This window comes from Eschscholzia californica, unplaced genomic scaffold (assembly GCF_041429995.1).
Source record: "Eschscholzia californica isolate CP2 unplaced genomic scaffold, dmEscCali1.0.p SCAF_1, whole genome shotgun sequence".
Lineage (NCBI taxonomy): Eukaryota > Viridiplantae > Streptophyta > Magnoliopsida > Ranunculales > Papaveraceae > Eschscholzia > Eschscholzia californica.
In genome coordinates, this window is record NW_028238198.1 from 11,152,795 (window position 1) to 11,166,078 (window position 13,284).

General features: G+C 37.8%; 2 protein-coding genes across 2 annotated transcripts; both read right to left on the reverse strand.

The window, feature by feature from the left end:
• Positions 1 to 204: 204 nt before the first annotated feature.
• On the reverse strand, positions 205 to 726 carry LOC147564089 (uncharacterized). Its single transcript, XM_086664682.1, has one exon. The coding sequence runs from the start codon at positions 724 to 726 to the stop codon at positions 205 to 207; it is 522 nt and encodes a 173-aa protein (XP_086520808.1).
• A 4,984-nt stretch (positions 727 to 5,710) lies between these two features.
• On the reverse strand, positions 5,711 to 7,782 carry LOC147564090 (uncharacterized). Its single transcript, XM_086645735.1, has 3 exons — positions 7,688 to 7,782; positions 5,763 to 6,299; positions 5,711 to 5,730 (listed from the first exon to the last, which is right to left on the reverse strand). The coding sequence occupies exons 1-3, from the start codon at positions 7,704 to 7,706 to the stop codon at positions 5,711 to 5,713; spliced, it is 576 nt and encodes a 191-aa protein (XP_086501861.1). The 5' UTR covers positions 7,707 to 7,782.
• Between the last annotated feature and the right edge of the window lie 5,502 nt (positions 7,783 to 13,284).

Here is a 13,284-nt window from a genome sequence, read left to right on the forward strand (position 1 = left end):
CAAATCAACCCACATTAGTCACTCAGATGAGTCAGACATCACGCGTTAGAAAAAAACAAATATTCATAAATCTGTCTGGAATCGATTTCGTTTAAAAGTTCTTGTCATGTGATCAAATTAGTATATGGTTTAATCCTAAATCAAGTCTTTTACGCCTTTACAGAGGATGTAAACAATGTAAAAAAAAAACTATGTCCTAAAGCTTCAACCAAGATGATACAATTTTGAAGGCTTAAGCAACTTTGTTACATTGAAGAAGGTTAGTACATTTAGCCACTGATCCCACCTCTTAATCCGATGAACTGCCAGAGTTTCTGGTATAAGTTGGTGTGAACACTTACAATTTGTACCAGGATACTCATACATAGCAGGTTTATTTGAAAACCTGTTCTTTCCTTTATTCCCCATCTTCAACCATTTCCCAACTAGCTTATCTTCTGGTCGGTTTGTGTAATTAGCCGGTATACTAGATTCTCTCATCCATTCGACTAGATCCCACGATAACAAAAACCCCATTCCTGACATGTAATCAACAAATGGGTTTTGACTAGTACAAGGAATTACAAATCCATAATATAAGTCTGTTCTAGGTAAAGGTTTCAGAGACAATCCCAATGGAACCAATCTTACGAACGCATCATCATCGACTTTCATTACGTAGTCATATCTACGAGGTAGAATCTTAGATGGAGGTGAAAAGTACGTATAGGTTTTACCGGAGTTCATATTCTCAGTGCAGTTTAGTATGATAATATCATCGAATCGGATTATCTCTAGACCTATAAATACCCGCTGTTCGTTCTTTGTTAAGTTACAGAAAACAAATCTGACGTCGACTTCAGCTATAGGAGATGATTGTTAAGTGTTAATGATGATTATGTTAGTGTTAAGTGTGTGTTAAGAGTGTGAATGTTCTTATTTGTTTTTGTCCCTTGATCAAGGGCATTCTTGTAACTCATAACCCTATGTATTCTTCTATATAAACTCAGCTGCCCTACTTGTGAGGGTATCCTTTTAGTCTCCAACATTCTTCGTGGTATCAAGCTAAAAGATCTTAAAGTTTTCAGTGCCATCTTCTTCCTCTCTCCTTTTCTTGCTGTCTTCATCTTCTTCTTCTTGCTTCCATGGCAACTCCAATCGAACAATCTAACCCACCCATTCTCGAAAGTCCAGCTGACCCAATCTCTATTACTCCTTCTTCCCCTGTTCCTTCTGTTGGGATATATCATCATTATAAACAAGAATCAAATATATTATCAAGTCTAAACAATGAAATCCAGGAGTCATATTTGATGAACAGAGAGATGAAATTTAAATGATTTACTAACCTGAATCATTAGAAGCCATGATGATGATGAAGCAAAATCTTCCAAACCTAGAGAGATCTCTGTAGTAATTTTGTCTTAATGGGAAGAGAACAAAATCAGAGTTATATCTGTCTGGTTCAGGGATTTGCCCATTTATGAATCGGAACTCCCAACCAGTTATTGGAAGTTACCCAAATTATTACTAAAGAGCCCATCATTCTTTAGTAATAATACTCAAGGGCTCTACACAATGCATATCTATAATATGCCCCCCACACAATATAACTGATATTAAATAGGTCCACATAATAATTAATTAGACCACTAAGGACCCTCAATCGAAATAGCCAACATATTATATATTATGAACCTCATATTAGGTCCACATAACCATTAGTATTGAAAAATACTAACAATCTCCCACTTGGACTTTATATGATTCTGAGTTATATAATACGAAAAACTTTAGTGCGCGCATAAAAGGCTATTTCTGAGCTTAGAAATATCACGTCCAATCTGGTTCATTAATCACATCAGCAAAGGATCAAAACGGCGTTCGTCGCATTTGTTCATGACTAGACCTTTAATGGTCACATTACTAATGTAATTAACAACATAGATCAAGTGTGGATGTGTAGCTTGGAAATTACATGTTATGTGATCTATACATGCCTATTTCCAACTAATCCAGCGACTCCACAGAGTCCAACTTTCTCCAAATGATTCCTCAATAGAAAGTTGTAGTACTGAAGTTCAAAATATTGAGATGAAATACATACTTTTATTAAAACTTAAAACTTGTACAAGATTAATACAAAATACCGTTAAGTTCAAAGAACATAAACTGAAGGATCCAATAAAATGAACAAATAAACTCCCACTAATCAATAATATCAAGGGGTCCTAGAATCCCCATACGGACCACATGTTCACAAAACACTTTAGGCGGTAGACCTTTAGTGAACGGGTCAGCTATATTGGAGTTTGTGTCAATGTGCTCAATGCACACTAAACCATTCTGAACTCGATCTTTTACCGCAAGATACTTTATGTCGATGTACTTAGACTTCGAAGAGCTTCTGTTGTTCTTTGAGTACAACTCGGCTGCCTTATTGTCACAATAAATCTTCATTGGTCGTTCAATATTATCGACCAATTTCAAGTTAGAGACAAAATTTCGAAGCCATATAGCATGATTAGATGCTTCAAAGCAAGCTATGAACTCTGCTTCCATGGTTGAAGAGGCTATAAGAGTTTGCTTAACACTTTTCCAAGAAATAGCTCCTCCAGCCATCATGTAAATGTATCCGGATGTTGATTTTCTACTATCAATACATCCAGCAAAATCTGAATCGGAGTATCCTACGATCTCTAGGTGATCGTTTCTCCTGAAGGTGAGCTTGTAATCCTTCGTCCTCTGTAAATATCTCATAACCCGCTTTACGGCCTTCCAATGATCTAGACCTGGGTTACTCAGATATCTGCCCAACATTCCTACAATAAAGGCCAAATCTGGACGTGTACAGACCTGTGCATACATAAGACTCCCAACTGCAGACGAGTATGGGATCGCCTCCATTTCCTTCTTCTCAAGATTCAATTTTGGACATTGGAGCAAACTAAATTTATCACCTTTTGCCACAGGTGTGTCTCCTGGTGAACACTTTTCCATGCCAAAGCGTTGGAGAACTTTATCGATATAAGCCTTTTGAGAAAGACTGAGGATGCCTTTTGAGCGATCTCGGTCTATCTGAATACCCAAAACAAATGAAGCATTTCCAAGGTCTTTCATTTCAAAATTATTTGAAAGAAATACCTTAGTTTCATGCAACATGCCTATATCACTGCTTGCTAGTAGAATATCATCTACATACAACACCAGGATAATGAATTTGCTCCCACTCGTCTTGAGATATATGCACTGATCAATGATATTTTCCTTAAAGCCAAAGGAGGTAATAACCTCATCAAATTTCCGGTACCATTGTCGGGACGCCTGCTTTAAGCCATAAATGGACTTCTTTAACTTACATACAAGCTGTTTTGAGCTACTCGACTCAAAATTATCAGGTTGTATCATATATATGGTTTCTTCAATGTTTCCATTAAGAAACGCTGTTTTTACGTCCATTTGGTGAAGCTCCAAATCATAATGAGCTACCAGAGCCATGATAATCCTTAGAGAATCCTTCGTAGAGACTGGCGAGAATGTCTCTTTGAAGTCGACTCCTTCCTTCTGTGTAAAGCCTTTAGCGACAAGACGTGCTTTATCTCTTTCAACGTTACCTTTTGAGTCTCTTTTGGTTTTAAAAATCCATTTGCAACCAATTGGCCTCGCCCCTTTAGTTAACTCGACAAGATCCCAAACATCGTTGTCAGCCATAGACTTTAACTCTTCCTTCATGGCCTCAATCCACTTTTCACAATTTGAGCTCGTTTTGACTTCATCAAGAGAAGTTGGATCGTTTTCCAATCCAAAGTCATATTCGTGCTCATTAAGATAGACAATGTAATCATCAGAAATTGCCTTTCTTCTTTCTCGAGTGGATCTTCTAAGTGGCTCCTCAACTTGAGGTTGTTGATTTGGGACTTCCACAGTTACTTCCTCTGTTTCCAAAGGTGCTTGTCCAGCTTGTATAGGGAAGGGTTCCTCATCTACTACAGGATTAGTCTGTATGATTGTATTTGATGAAATACCTTGATTCACGGGCTGAACAATGAGAGGTACTATGACTTGATCATTGTCAGTAGTGACTATAGGAGAAGTATTTGCATACTCCTCCTCAAATACAATTCCTTTATTTTGACTACTCCCACTGTAATCAACATCCTCAATGAACTTAGCGTTCCCTGTTTCGAAGAATGCCTTGTTTGAGGGATCATAAAATTTATAACCCCTCGATCTTTCAGAGTAACCAACAAAATAACAACTAATTGTCCTCGAGTCCAGTTTCCTTTCGTTAGGCTTGTAAGGCCTAGCCTCAGCTGGACAACCCCAAACATGCAAGTGCCTAATATTAGGTTTCTTGCCTGTCCATAACTCGTAAGGGGTTTTAGTTATTGCTTTACTTGGTACTCTATTCAATATATAAACTGCAGTTTTTAGGGCATCGCCCCATAGTGACTCTGGTAAAGAAGAATGACTAATCATGCTTCGTACCATGTCTTTGAGGGTACGGTTTCGTCTCTCAGCTACACCATTTTGACTTGGAGTTCCCGGCATGGTGTATTGAGGGACTATACCACACTCACTCAAATATTGGGCGAATGGTCCTGGACGTTGTTCTCCTGAACCGTCGTATCTGCCGTAGTATTCACCTCCACGGTCAGATTTGACAGCTTTAATCTTCTTGCCGAGTTGGTTTTCAACTTCAGCTTTGAAGATTTGAAACTTGTCCAGTGATTCTGATTTCTCCTGGATAAGGTAAAGGTATCCATAGCGCGAGTAATCATCGATGAAACTAATAAAATAACGTTGTCCATTCGATGATGCCTTAGGAAATGGACCACATATATCTGTATGTATTAGTTCCAACGGTTGAGTAGCTCTATATGCGCCTTTACCTCGTTTGTTTGTTTGTTTGCCCTTAACACATTCTATGCAAATTTTATATTCAGAATCGTTAAGGGAGTCAAGAATTCCTTCAGACACAAGTCTCTTGATTCTCTCCTGAGAGATGTGACCTAATCGTTTGTGCCACAATATGCTGGAATTCTCATTAGCTAATCTCCGCTTTGTACCCAAAGTGCTAATATGTAAATTTTCATCACAATTAGACTTTATGGTGTTTAATAGATACAATTTATCAATTAAGTTACCAGTACCAACAATATCAGACTTTAGAGAAATACTAAATAATCCATTTCCAAATGAACAAGTAAAACCAGATTTGTCCAGACAAGAAACAGAAATTAAGTTCCGTCTAAATGACGGTACAACAAAAGTATTTTCTAAATACAGATAAAAATCAGTACATAATTGAATTCTAAAAACACCAATAGCTTCCACTTTAAACATAGTTCCATCGCCCACGAAGATGTATCTTTCACCATCAGACGGCGTTCGGTAGTGGAGACAATCCTGCATAGTGACACTAATGTGAGTAGTAGCTCCTGTATCTATCCACCATGTGTCACTTGGTACAATAGCTAAATTAACTTCAGAACAAACAAAGTTCAGAAATATACCCTTCTTAGCACGCCAAGCGGCGAATTTTGAACAATCCTTCTTCACATGACCAGTCTTTTTACAAAAGAAACAGGAAGGTCCTGAGACCTGTATTTCTTTTGCTTTAGTCTGTGATGTTCCACCCACTGCAGTTGCTTTACCTTTAGTTTTGTTTCGCTTAGCAAACTTCTTGACTCCTAAGGTCGAGGCTAAGTGAGCACTTTCAGACATCTCCCTATTGATCCTCTCTTCTTCCTGAACACACAGTGCTATAAGCTCATTCAAACTCCATTTATCCTTCTGAGTATTGTAAGAGATCTTCAGTGTGTTATATTGAGCAGGAAGTGAAATGAGGATCAAATGAACAAGGATGTCATCTGATAGTTCCAATCTGAGTTCCCTGAGTTTGGAAACCAGATTAGACTTCTCCATAATGTACTCTCTTATGTTCCCCTTTCCTTTGTACCGCATGGTGACAAGCTTTGTTAATGCAGTGCTTATCTCCACCTTCTCACTCGCTGTGAAGCGATCAGAAAGTTGCTTAAGGAACTCCTTAGCACTCGTCTCAGTCAAGCCACTGCTTATTGAGTCCGGAATTGAGTTTTGCATGATCATTAAGCTCATACGGTCAGACCTTTCCCATTTTTCAAAAGCGACCCTCTGTTCAGAGTTACTTAAGTCTGTCAGAGGTGCTGGGCGGTCAGTCCTGAGAGCAACATCTAGATCCATACAACCAAGCACAATCATCACGTGCTTTTTCCATTTCTTGAAATTTGTGCCGTTAAGCACAGGAATGTTGTTCATGTTTGCAGATACTGCAGATACTATAAAATAAAGAATAACAAAATACATATATGCTCAATTAGAGTTCAAATTACATCAGACAAAAATTAACAACAATTGAAAACAACAAAAGTTGCAATTTGTGGGCCCATTTCAAGATATCAAGTGTAACATTACTACCTAGTCTTTGGACAGAGACAGTAACATACTAGTGATACTCTCGGATATTGGTACAAGATCTGCCAAATATTATGCCTTTCTTTGGACCGACATAATATTCGCATGACAACTAAGTATACCACATACCCTCGTCATAAGGCAATTTAAGGCTTCCCTGAGACCGGTAAAAGTGACCTTCCTTTGGGCCGATCACTTCACATGGACTAAGACATGTTTATCTGCATCAACTATGACATTTTACCCAACAGGGGTCACTTTGGTGACATGTCAGTTCAATGTCATAATCAGTGCAATAACCATCTAAGTTCTTGTGAAAATAAAATAATAATATTTTGATACAAGATTAAATTAATAGCCTAACCTTATGTACAATGGTTATCAATATGTATCAACATATATCAATATATTTCATGTATAACAAATGTCAATTCATGATAATCAAATAAAGAATTTCAAATATATGTATAAACAGAGACATTTTTGAAATTCCACCCAAATTTAATTAAACATCCATAATAATCAACCAAACATATAACTAAATATTTGGAACCAAAAGTATTAAAAAATGTTACTGTATCCAGAATAATTTTGATTCATAATTCCATGAGAGAGGGATACTATATAGCGGAATCTCTATTAAAAGTTATTAACATAATATAATTTTATATTAGGGGAGACAAAAATTAATCAAGTATTTATGTATCCCTAAATCACTTAACAGAATCATTAAACCAAATTAACAGTATCTAATACTTAATTTTCTCTTCAAAAGTAATAATCATCAGAGAATTTATAAGAATATTATCTACCCCAATATCTCTCAACTACCCAAATATTCAAATAGAGATAAGGGGAGAGGAATAAGGGAAAAATAACTACGATTTCTATTATTCCTCCCTAAATCAACCGAATCACGGAAGATAACATTCAAGATCTTTATTATTAAAAATAAAGGTAGTTACTGATGTTCTATAAAATATTAGATCTCCCAAATAGTCACATAAACTAACAGATTTAGGGATAATCTAAAGGTAAAACAGTTTCTTACGAATTATCTTAAACATCACAAATATGGTGAACAGAACACATAAAATCATCTCAAAAATTCATACAAATAGTGGCTCTGATACCACTTGTTGGGATATATCATCATTATAAACAAGAATCAAATATATTATCAAGTCTAAACAATGAAATCCAGGAGTCATATTTGATGAACAGAGAGATGAAATTTAAATGATTTACTAACCTGAATCATTAGAAGCCATGATGATGATGAAGCAAAATCTTCCAAACCTAGAGAGATCTCTGTAGTAATTTTGTCTTAATGGGAAGAGAACAAAATCAGAGTTATATCTGTCTGGTTCAGGGATTTGCCCATTTATGAATCGGAACTCCCAACCAGTTATTGGAAGTTATCCAAATTATTACCAAAGATCCCATCATTCTTTAGTAATAATACTCAAGGGCTCTACACAATGCATATCTATAATATGCCCCCCACACAATATAACTGATATTAAATAGGTCCACATAATAATTAATTAGACCACTAAGGACCCTCAATCGAAATAGCCAACATATTATATATTATGAACCTCATATTAGGTCCACATAACCATTAGTATTGAAAAATACTAACACCTTCCACTACTATCTCTACTCTTCCTACCTTAACCAACATTGCCAATCTCATTTCCATTCGTCTTGATAATTCAAACTATCTTCTCTGGAAAAGCCAACTCCTACCTATCCTTCATTCTCAAGACCTCTTCAAGTTTGTTGATGGCTCTCTTCCCCCACCATCTCCTACTCTTCCTTCTTCATCCACTGGTTCTTCCTCTATTCCAAATCCTGAGTATGTTTACTGGTACAGAGTGGACCAAATGCTTCTCTCCTGGCTCAATGCTACTCTAACAGAGCCTATTTTAGCTCAAGTTCTTGGCCTAACCTCTTCCAAAGCTGTGTGGGAATCACTTGAACAAACCTTCTCTTCTCTTAACTCTGCTAGACTTATGAACTTGAAACTTCAACTCCAAACTTCAAAGAAAGGCTCTCTCTCTGTTTCTGAGTATCTTCTTCGACTCAAAACTTTATCTGATTCACTAGCAGCCATTGGTCATCCTGTTGCAGATGATGAGCTAGTTCTTATTGTTCTTGCTGGTCTTGGATCTGAATATGAAAGTTTTGTGACCTCTGTCACTACTAGAACCACCCCTCCCTCATCCTCTGAACTACATTCTCTTCTCCTTACTCATGAACTCAGACTTCAATTTATCTCAACCTCATCTCCTAACCCGACAGCTCTTCTTACTCAAACACCTTTACCACCTTCATCCCCATCACCTTCTTATTCTCGTTCTTACAACCCCAATCAGAATTTCAATAGGGGTTATCGTGGTCGCTCTTCCTACAAAGGAGGTGGTCGTGGAAGAAACTCCAATAGAGGTGGTTATTCAAGGCAATCTGTTCTTGGTCCACCTCCTTCCAGACAATCCATTATATGTCAATATTGTGGCAAGTATGGCCACTCTGCTCATCAATGTTATTCTCTCAATCGAACAAATGAGCTGAATCAGTCTTTTGCTGCCTTAGGGATTGATTCCATTACTGCTGACCACATTGGTATGTGGACTTGGGTGCTACTTCTCATATAGCTTCTGATGCAGCTTCTCAAATCTCTCGTTCAGATGCTCCTCTTCCTGAAAGTGTTATGGTTGGTAATGGCAACACAGCCTCTGTCACTGGTATTGGTAAATATCTTATTCCTTATTCTAATATTATACTTCAAAATACTCTAGTTGTTCCTTCTTTCAAGAAAAATCTTATCTCTCTCTCTAAACTTCTTGTTGATCTTAACTGTGTTGCTTTTTTTCATCGCCATGGTTTTCTGGTTCAGGACCTTCCCACAGGGAAGACACTCCTCGAAGGCAAGATGTCTGATGGTCTATTCAAAGTATCTCCTCCATCCATGTGCACTCCTTCTCTCAACTTTTTTACTCAGTCTGTTCCACCTGGTTCTCGCACCTCCTCTGAAGTTTGGCGTCGTCGTCTTGCACATGTCAACAGTTCAAATTTTAAGTTCTTAGTTAATCAAAATTTATTACCATTATCTAATTCTGTAATAACTAAGTTTAAATGTGATAGTTGTGTCTTGGGTAAACACCATCAATTTCCTTTTCTTTCTGTTAATCATCAATCAAAGTTTCCTAATGAGCTTATCCAATCTGATCTTTGGGGACCATCTCCTACTTTATCCAATCTAGGATATCGTTTTGTATTATTATTTGTTGATGATTACACAAGGTATACTTGGATTTACTTTCTTAAGAACAAATCAGAAGTATTCTCTCACTTTAAAAATTTCAAACGAATGGTTGAAAACCAATTCTCAAAGTCTGTTCAAAATTTTCAAACTGATGGAGGTGGAGAGTACATTAGCAATGAATTCTCTGATTTTCTTACTCAAAATGGAATTATCCATCGCAGAACTTGTCCCCACACTCCCCAACAGAATGGAGTGGCTGAGCGAAAAATTCGCCACTTACTTGAAACAACACTCTGTCTTCTTCATCAGTCCTCTGCACCTCTTAAATTTTGGCCAAATGCTTTTCAGACAGCCATTTTCACAATTAATCAACTTCCCTCATCGGTTCATAAAGGTATCTCACCATTTGAAAAATTGTTTCACAAGAAACCAAACTATAATTTTCTCCGATCTTTTGGTTGTCTCTGTTTTCCACACCTCACAGCTTATCGATCTTCTAAACTTGATTTCAAATCTAAACCTTGTGTTTTTCTAGGTTATAGCATCAATCATAAAGGTTATCGTTGTTTAGACATCAATTCATCTCGAATCTATATCTCTAGAAATGTAATTTTTGATGAATTTCAGTTCCCCTTTTGGTCGTCATCTTCTTCCCCTAATTCGAATTTTTCCCCTTTTCAAAACCCTAATTCGAGCTTTCCCCTTTTTAAAAACCCTAATTTCCCTCCACTCTCACTGACTTGGTCAGTCCCACTCAGAGACTCCGGTCCAACTGGTCCAACTGGTCCACCTGTCCCAGGCTTTATCTGTCCTCCTACCCATCAAATCTTGCGCTCCCCTCACCTTGGTGATCTTCACCCACCTTATAATCCAACGGTTCCGCTAGGAGTTCAATCTCACTCTCCTTCACCCACTCATTCTCCACCTACCCCTCCACCCGACAGCCACTCTGCTGGCTCTGACGTCCAATTGGACACCAACCCCTCTGCTATAGTCCAGTCAGCTTTATCTGAGCCCACCACTAATGCCCTAAATCACTCGTTGTCTTCTCCAACTAACTCAATTCCAAATAACCAGACATCATCTTCTCCAGTTATCCTTTACCCTCCATCAACATCTCTTCAATCTAAAACATCTTCAACGACATCCACTCACCCTATGATTACTAGAACTAAGGATGGGACTCGAAAACCTAAAGTCTTACTAAGCTCTGTTTCTCACTCTATTTCAAAGACTGCCATTACTTCGGAGTTTGATGAACCTACTACATTTCTTCAAGCTTCGAAGCATAAACATTGGTTACAAGCAATGGAGGAAGAAATGTCTGCTCTCCATAAAAATAAAACATGGACCCTTATTCCCAAAGACTCTACTATGAACATTGTTGACTGTAAATGGATTTTTAGGGTGAAACAGAGAGCTGATGGTCAAATTGAAAGATACAAGGCTCGTTTGGTAGCTAGAGGATACTCCCAACAACATGGGATAGACTACGACGAAACATTTAGCCCTGTGGTGCGTCCAGCCACCATTAGAGCTGTATTATCTCTTGCAATTTCAGGTTCTTGGATTGTTAGACAACTTGATGTGAAGAATGCCTTCCTAAATGGTGATTTGTCTGAAGCTATTTTTATGAATCAACCCAAAGGTTTTATTGATCCTAGATTTCCTAATCATGTTTGCAAATTAAGTAAAGCTCTGTATGGTCTTAAACAGGCTCCTCGAGCTTGGGATTTTAAATTCAGTTCCTTCCTACTTCAATTAGGTTTTCATCAATCAATTTCAGACCCTTCCATGTTCTATCATAATTCATCTCTAGGGTTAACCATTTTATTACTTTATGTGGATGATATTATAGTGACTGGCTCCTCTTCTCCTGAGCTTCATCAACTAATTCAGAGGTTGAAATCCAAATTCGATATGTCAGATATGGGGGATCTTAAATACTTCTTAGGAATGGAGGCATCTAGAGATTCAACATCAATTACTCTCACTCAAACAAAGTATATCAATGATCTCTTGCAAAAGTTTGGTATGTCACACTCCAAACCAGTCTCCACACCTGTTCTATCTGGTAAGAAGCTATCAAAACTTGATGGAGAGCCTTTATCAGATTCATATCCATTCAGAAGCCTTGTTGGTGCATTGCAATACCTCACTATGACACGACCAGACATTTGCTATGCTGTCAATCAAGTGTCCAAATTCATGTCTTCTCCTTCTTCAATTCATCTAACTGCAGCAAAGAGAATATTAAGATACCTCAAAGGCTCCATCAATGAAGGGATTTGCATTCGAAAATCTATATCAATGCCTATCTTGGGATTTTCTGATGCAGATTGGGCAGGCTCTCCAGATGACAGAAGATCTACCTCTGGTTCTTGGCCCAAATTTGATACTATGGTCTTCCAAAACACAACCAACAGTGGCAAGATCTTCAGCTGAGGCAGAGTATAGAGCTGTTGCTCGCACAAGTGTAGATGTAATTTGGTTGAAAAATTTGCTTCAAGAATTTGGTTTTCAGATTCAAGCCCCTCCCATTGTTCACTGTGATAACATGAGTGCCACTTACCTTGCAGTCAATCCTATTCTACACTCCAAAACTCGACATGCTTCCGTTGATTTTCATTTTGTTCGAGAACAAGTAGCAGCCAAGAAGTTGGTGGTTAAGTTCTTACCTGGTAGTGAACAAGTGGCTGACATATTTACAAAAGGACTCTCCTCTTCAAGGTTCAATGACTTAAGGTTCAAGCTCTCTCTTGTCACACGACGCTCGGCTTGAGGGGGGATGTTAAGTGTTAATGATGATTATGTTAGTGTTAAGCGTGTGTTAAGAGTGTGAATGTTCTTATTTGTTTTTGTCCCTTTTCAAGGGCATTCTTGGAACTCATAACCCTATGTATTCTTCTATATAAACTCAGCTGCCCTACTTGTGAGGGTATCCTTTTGGTCTCCAACATTCTTCAATGATTGGATGCCATAAATTAGGCGTAGAAAATGTCGACGATCATAGGAGTCAGGTCTAGTTAGTATCCCGAGTAGGACGCTGAATTGGGTTTGTGATCGAATCGAATTATCAATGAGAATGGCATTGTTGGAGAGTAATAACAAGGGGGATTTGATTTTGATGGTGAAACAGAAGAAGAGAAGGAGAGAGATAGAAGGTAAGACACCTAAAACCACCCAACAGTTTGGCATTATACTTGTTTCTTTATGCTTCTATGGTTGAAGAGAGAAGTTTTGCCCTAAACGAGTTCAAACATGGGGTTGTGTTAAAATCCATATAGTTCTTGCTGTTTCTTTTATTCATGCTTCTGATGTGACTCAGTAGGGAGAGTTGTAAGGTGGTCGATCCTCGTGCATGAAAAAGGAAGAGAGAGGAAGAGAAAGAGAGAGAGAGAGAAACACAGTTTTTTTTAAGCGATTCGAGTCAGATTTTAGACGATTTAGGTTTATATTTTTTTATTTGAGTCAGACGAATCAAATTCAAATAACAGGAAAAAAATAAACATCACCTCGTCTCTACCTGCTTCTTGCAGGAATTTGTCTTTTGCCGAGTGCCTCAACTTAACACCTTC

Excerpts from the sequence above, each read along its gene's own strand:
- LOC147564089 (XM_086664682.1), bottom strand. The coding sequence starts at position 726 with ATGAACTCCGGTAAAACCTATACGTACTTTTCACCTCCATCTAAGATT.
- LOC147564090 (XM_086645735.1), bottom strand. Across the intron at positions 5,731-5,762 it reads TACTCAGAAGGATAAATGGA|GAAGAAGAGAGGATCAATAG; the intron begins GTTTGAATGAGC and ends CTGTGTGTTCAG.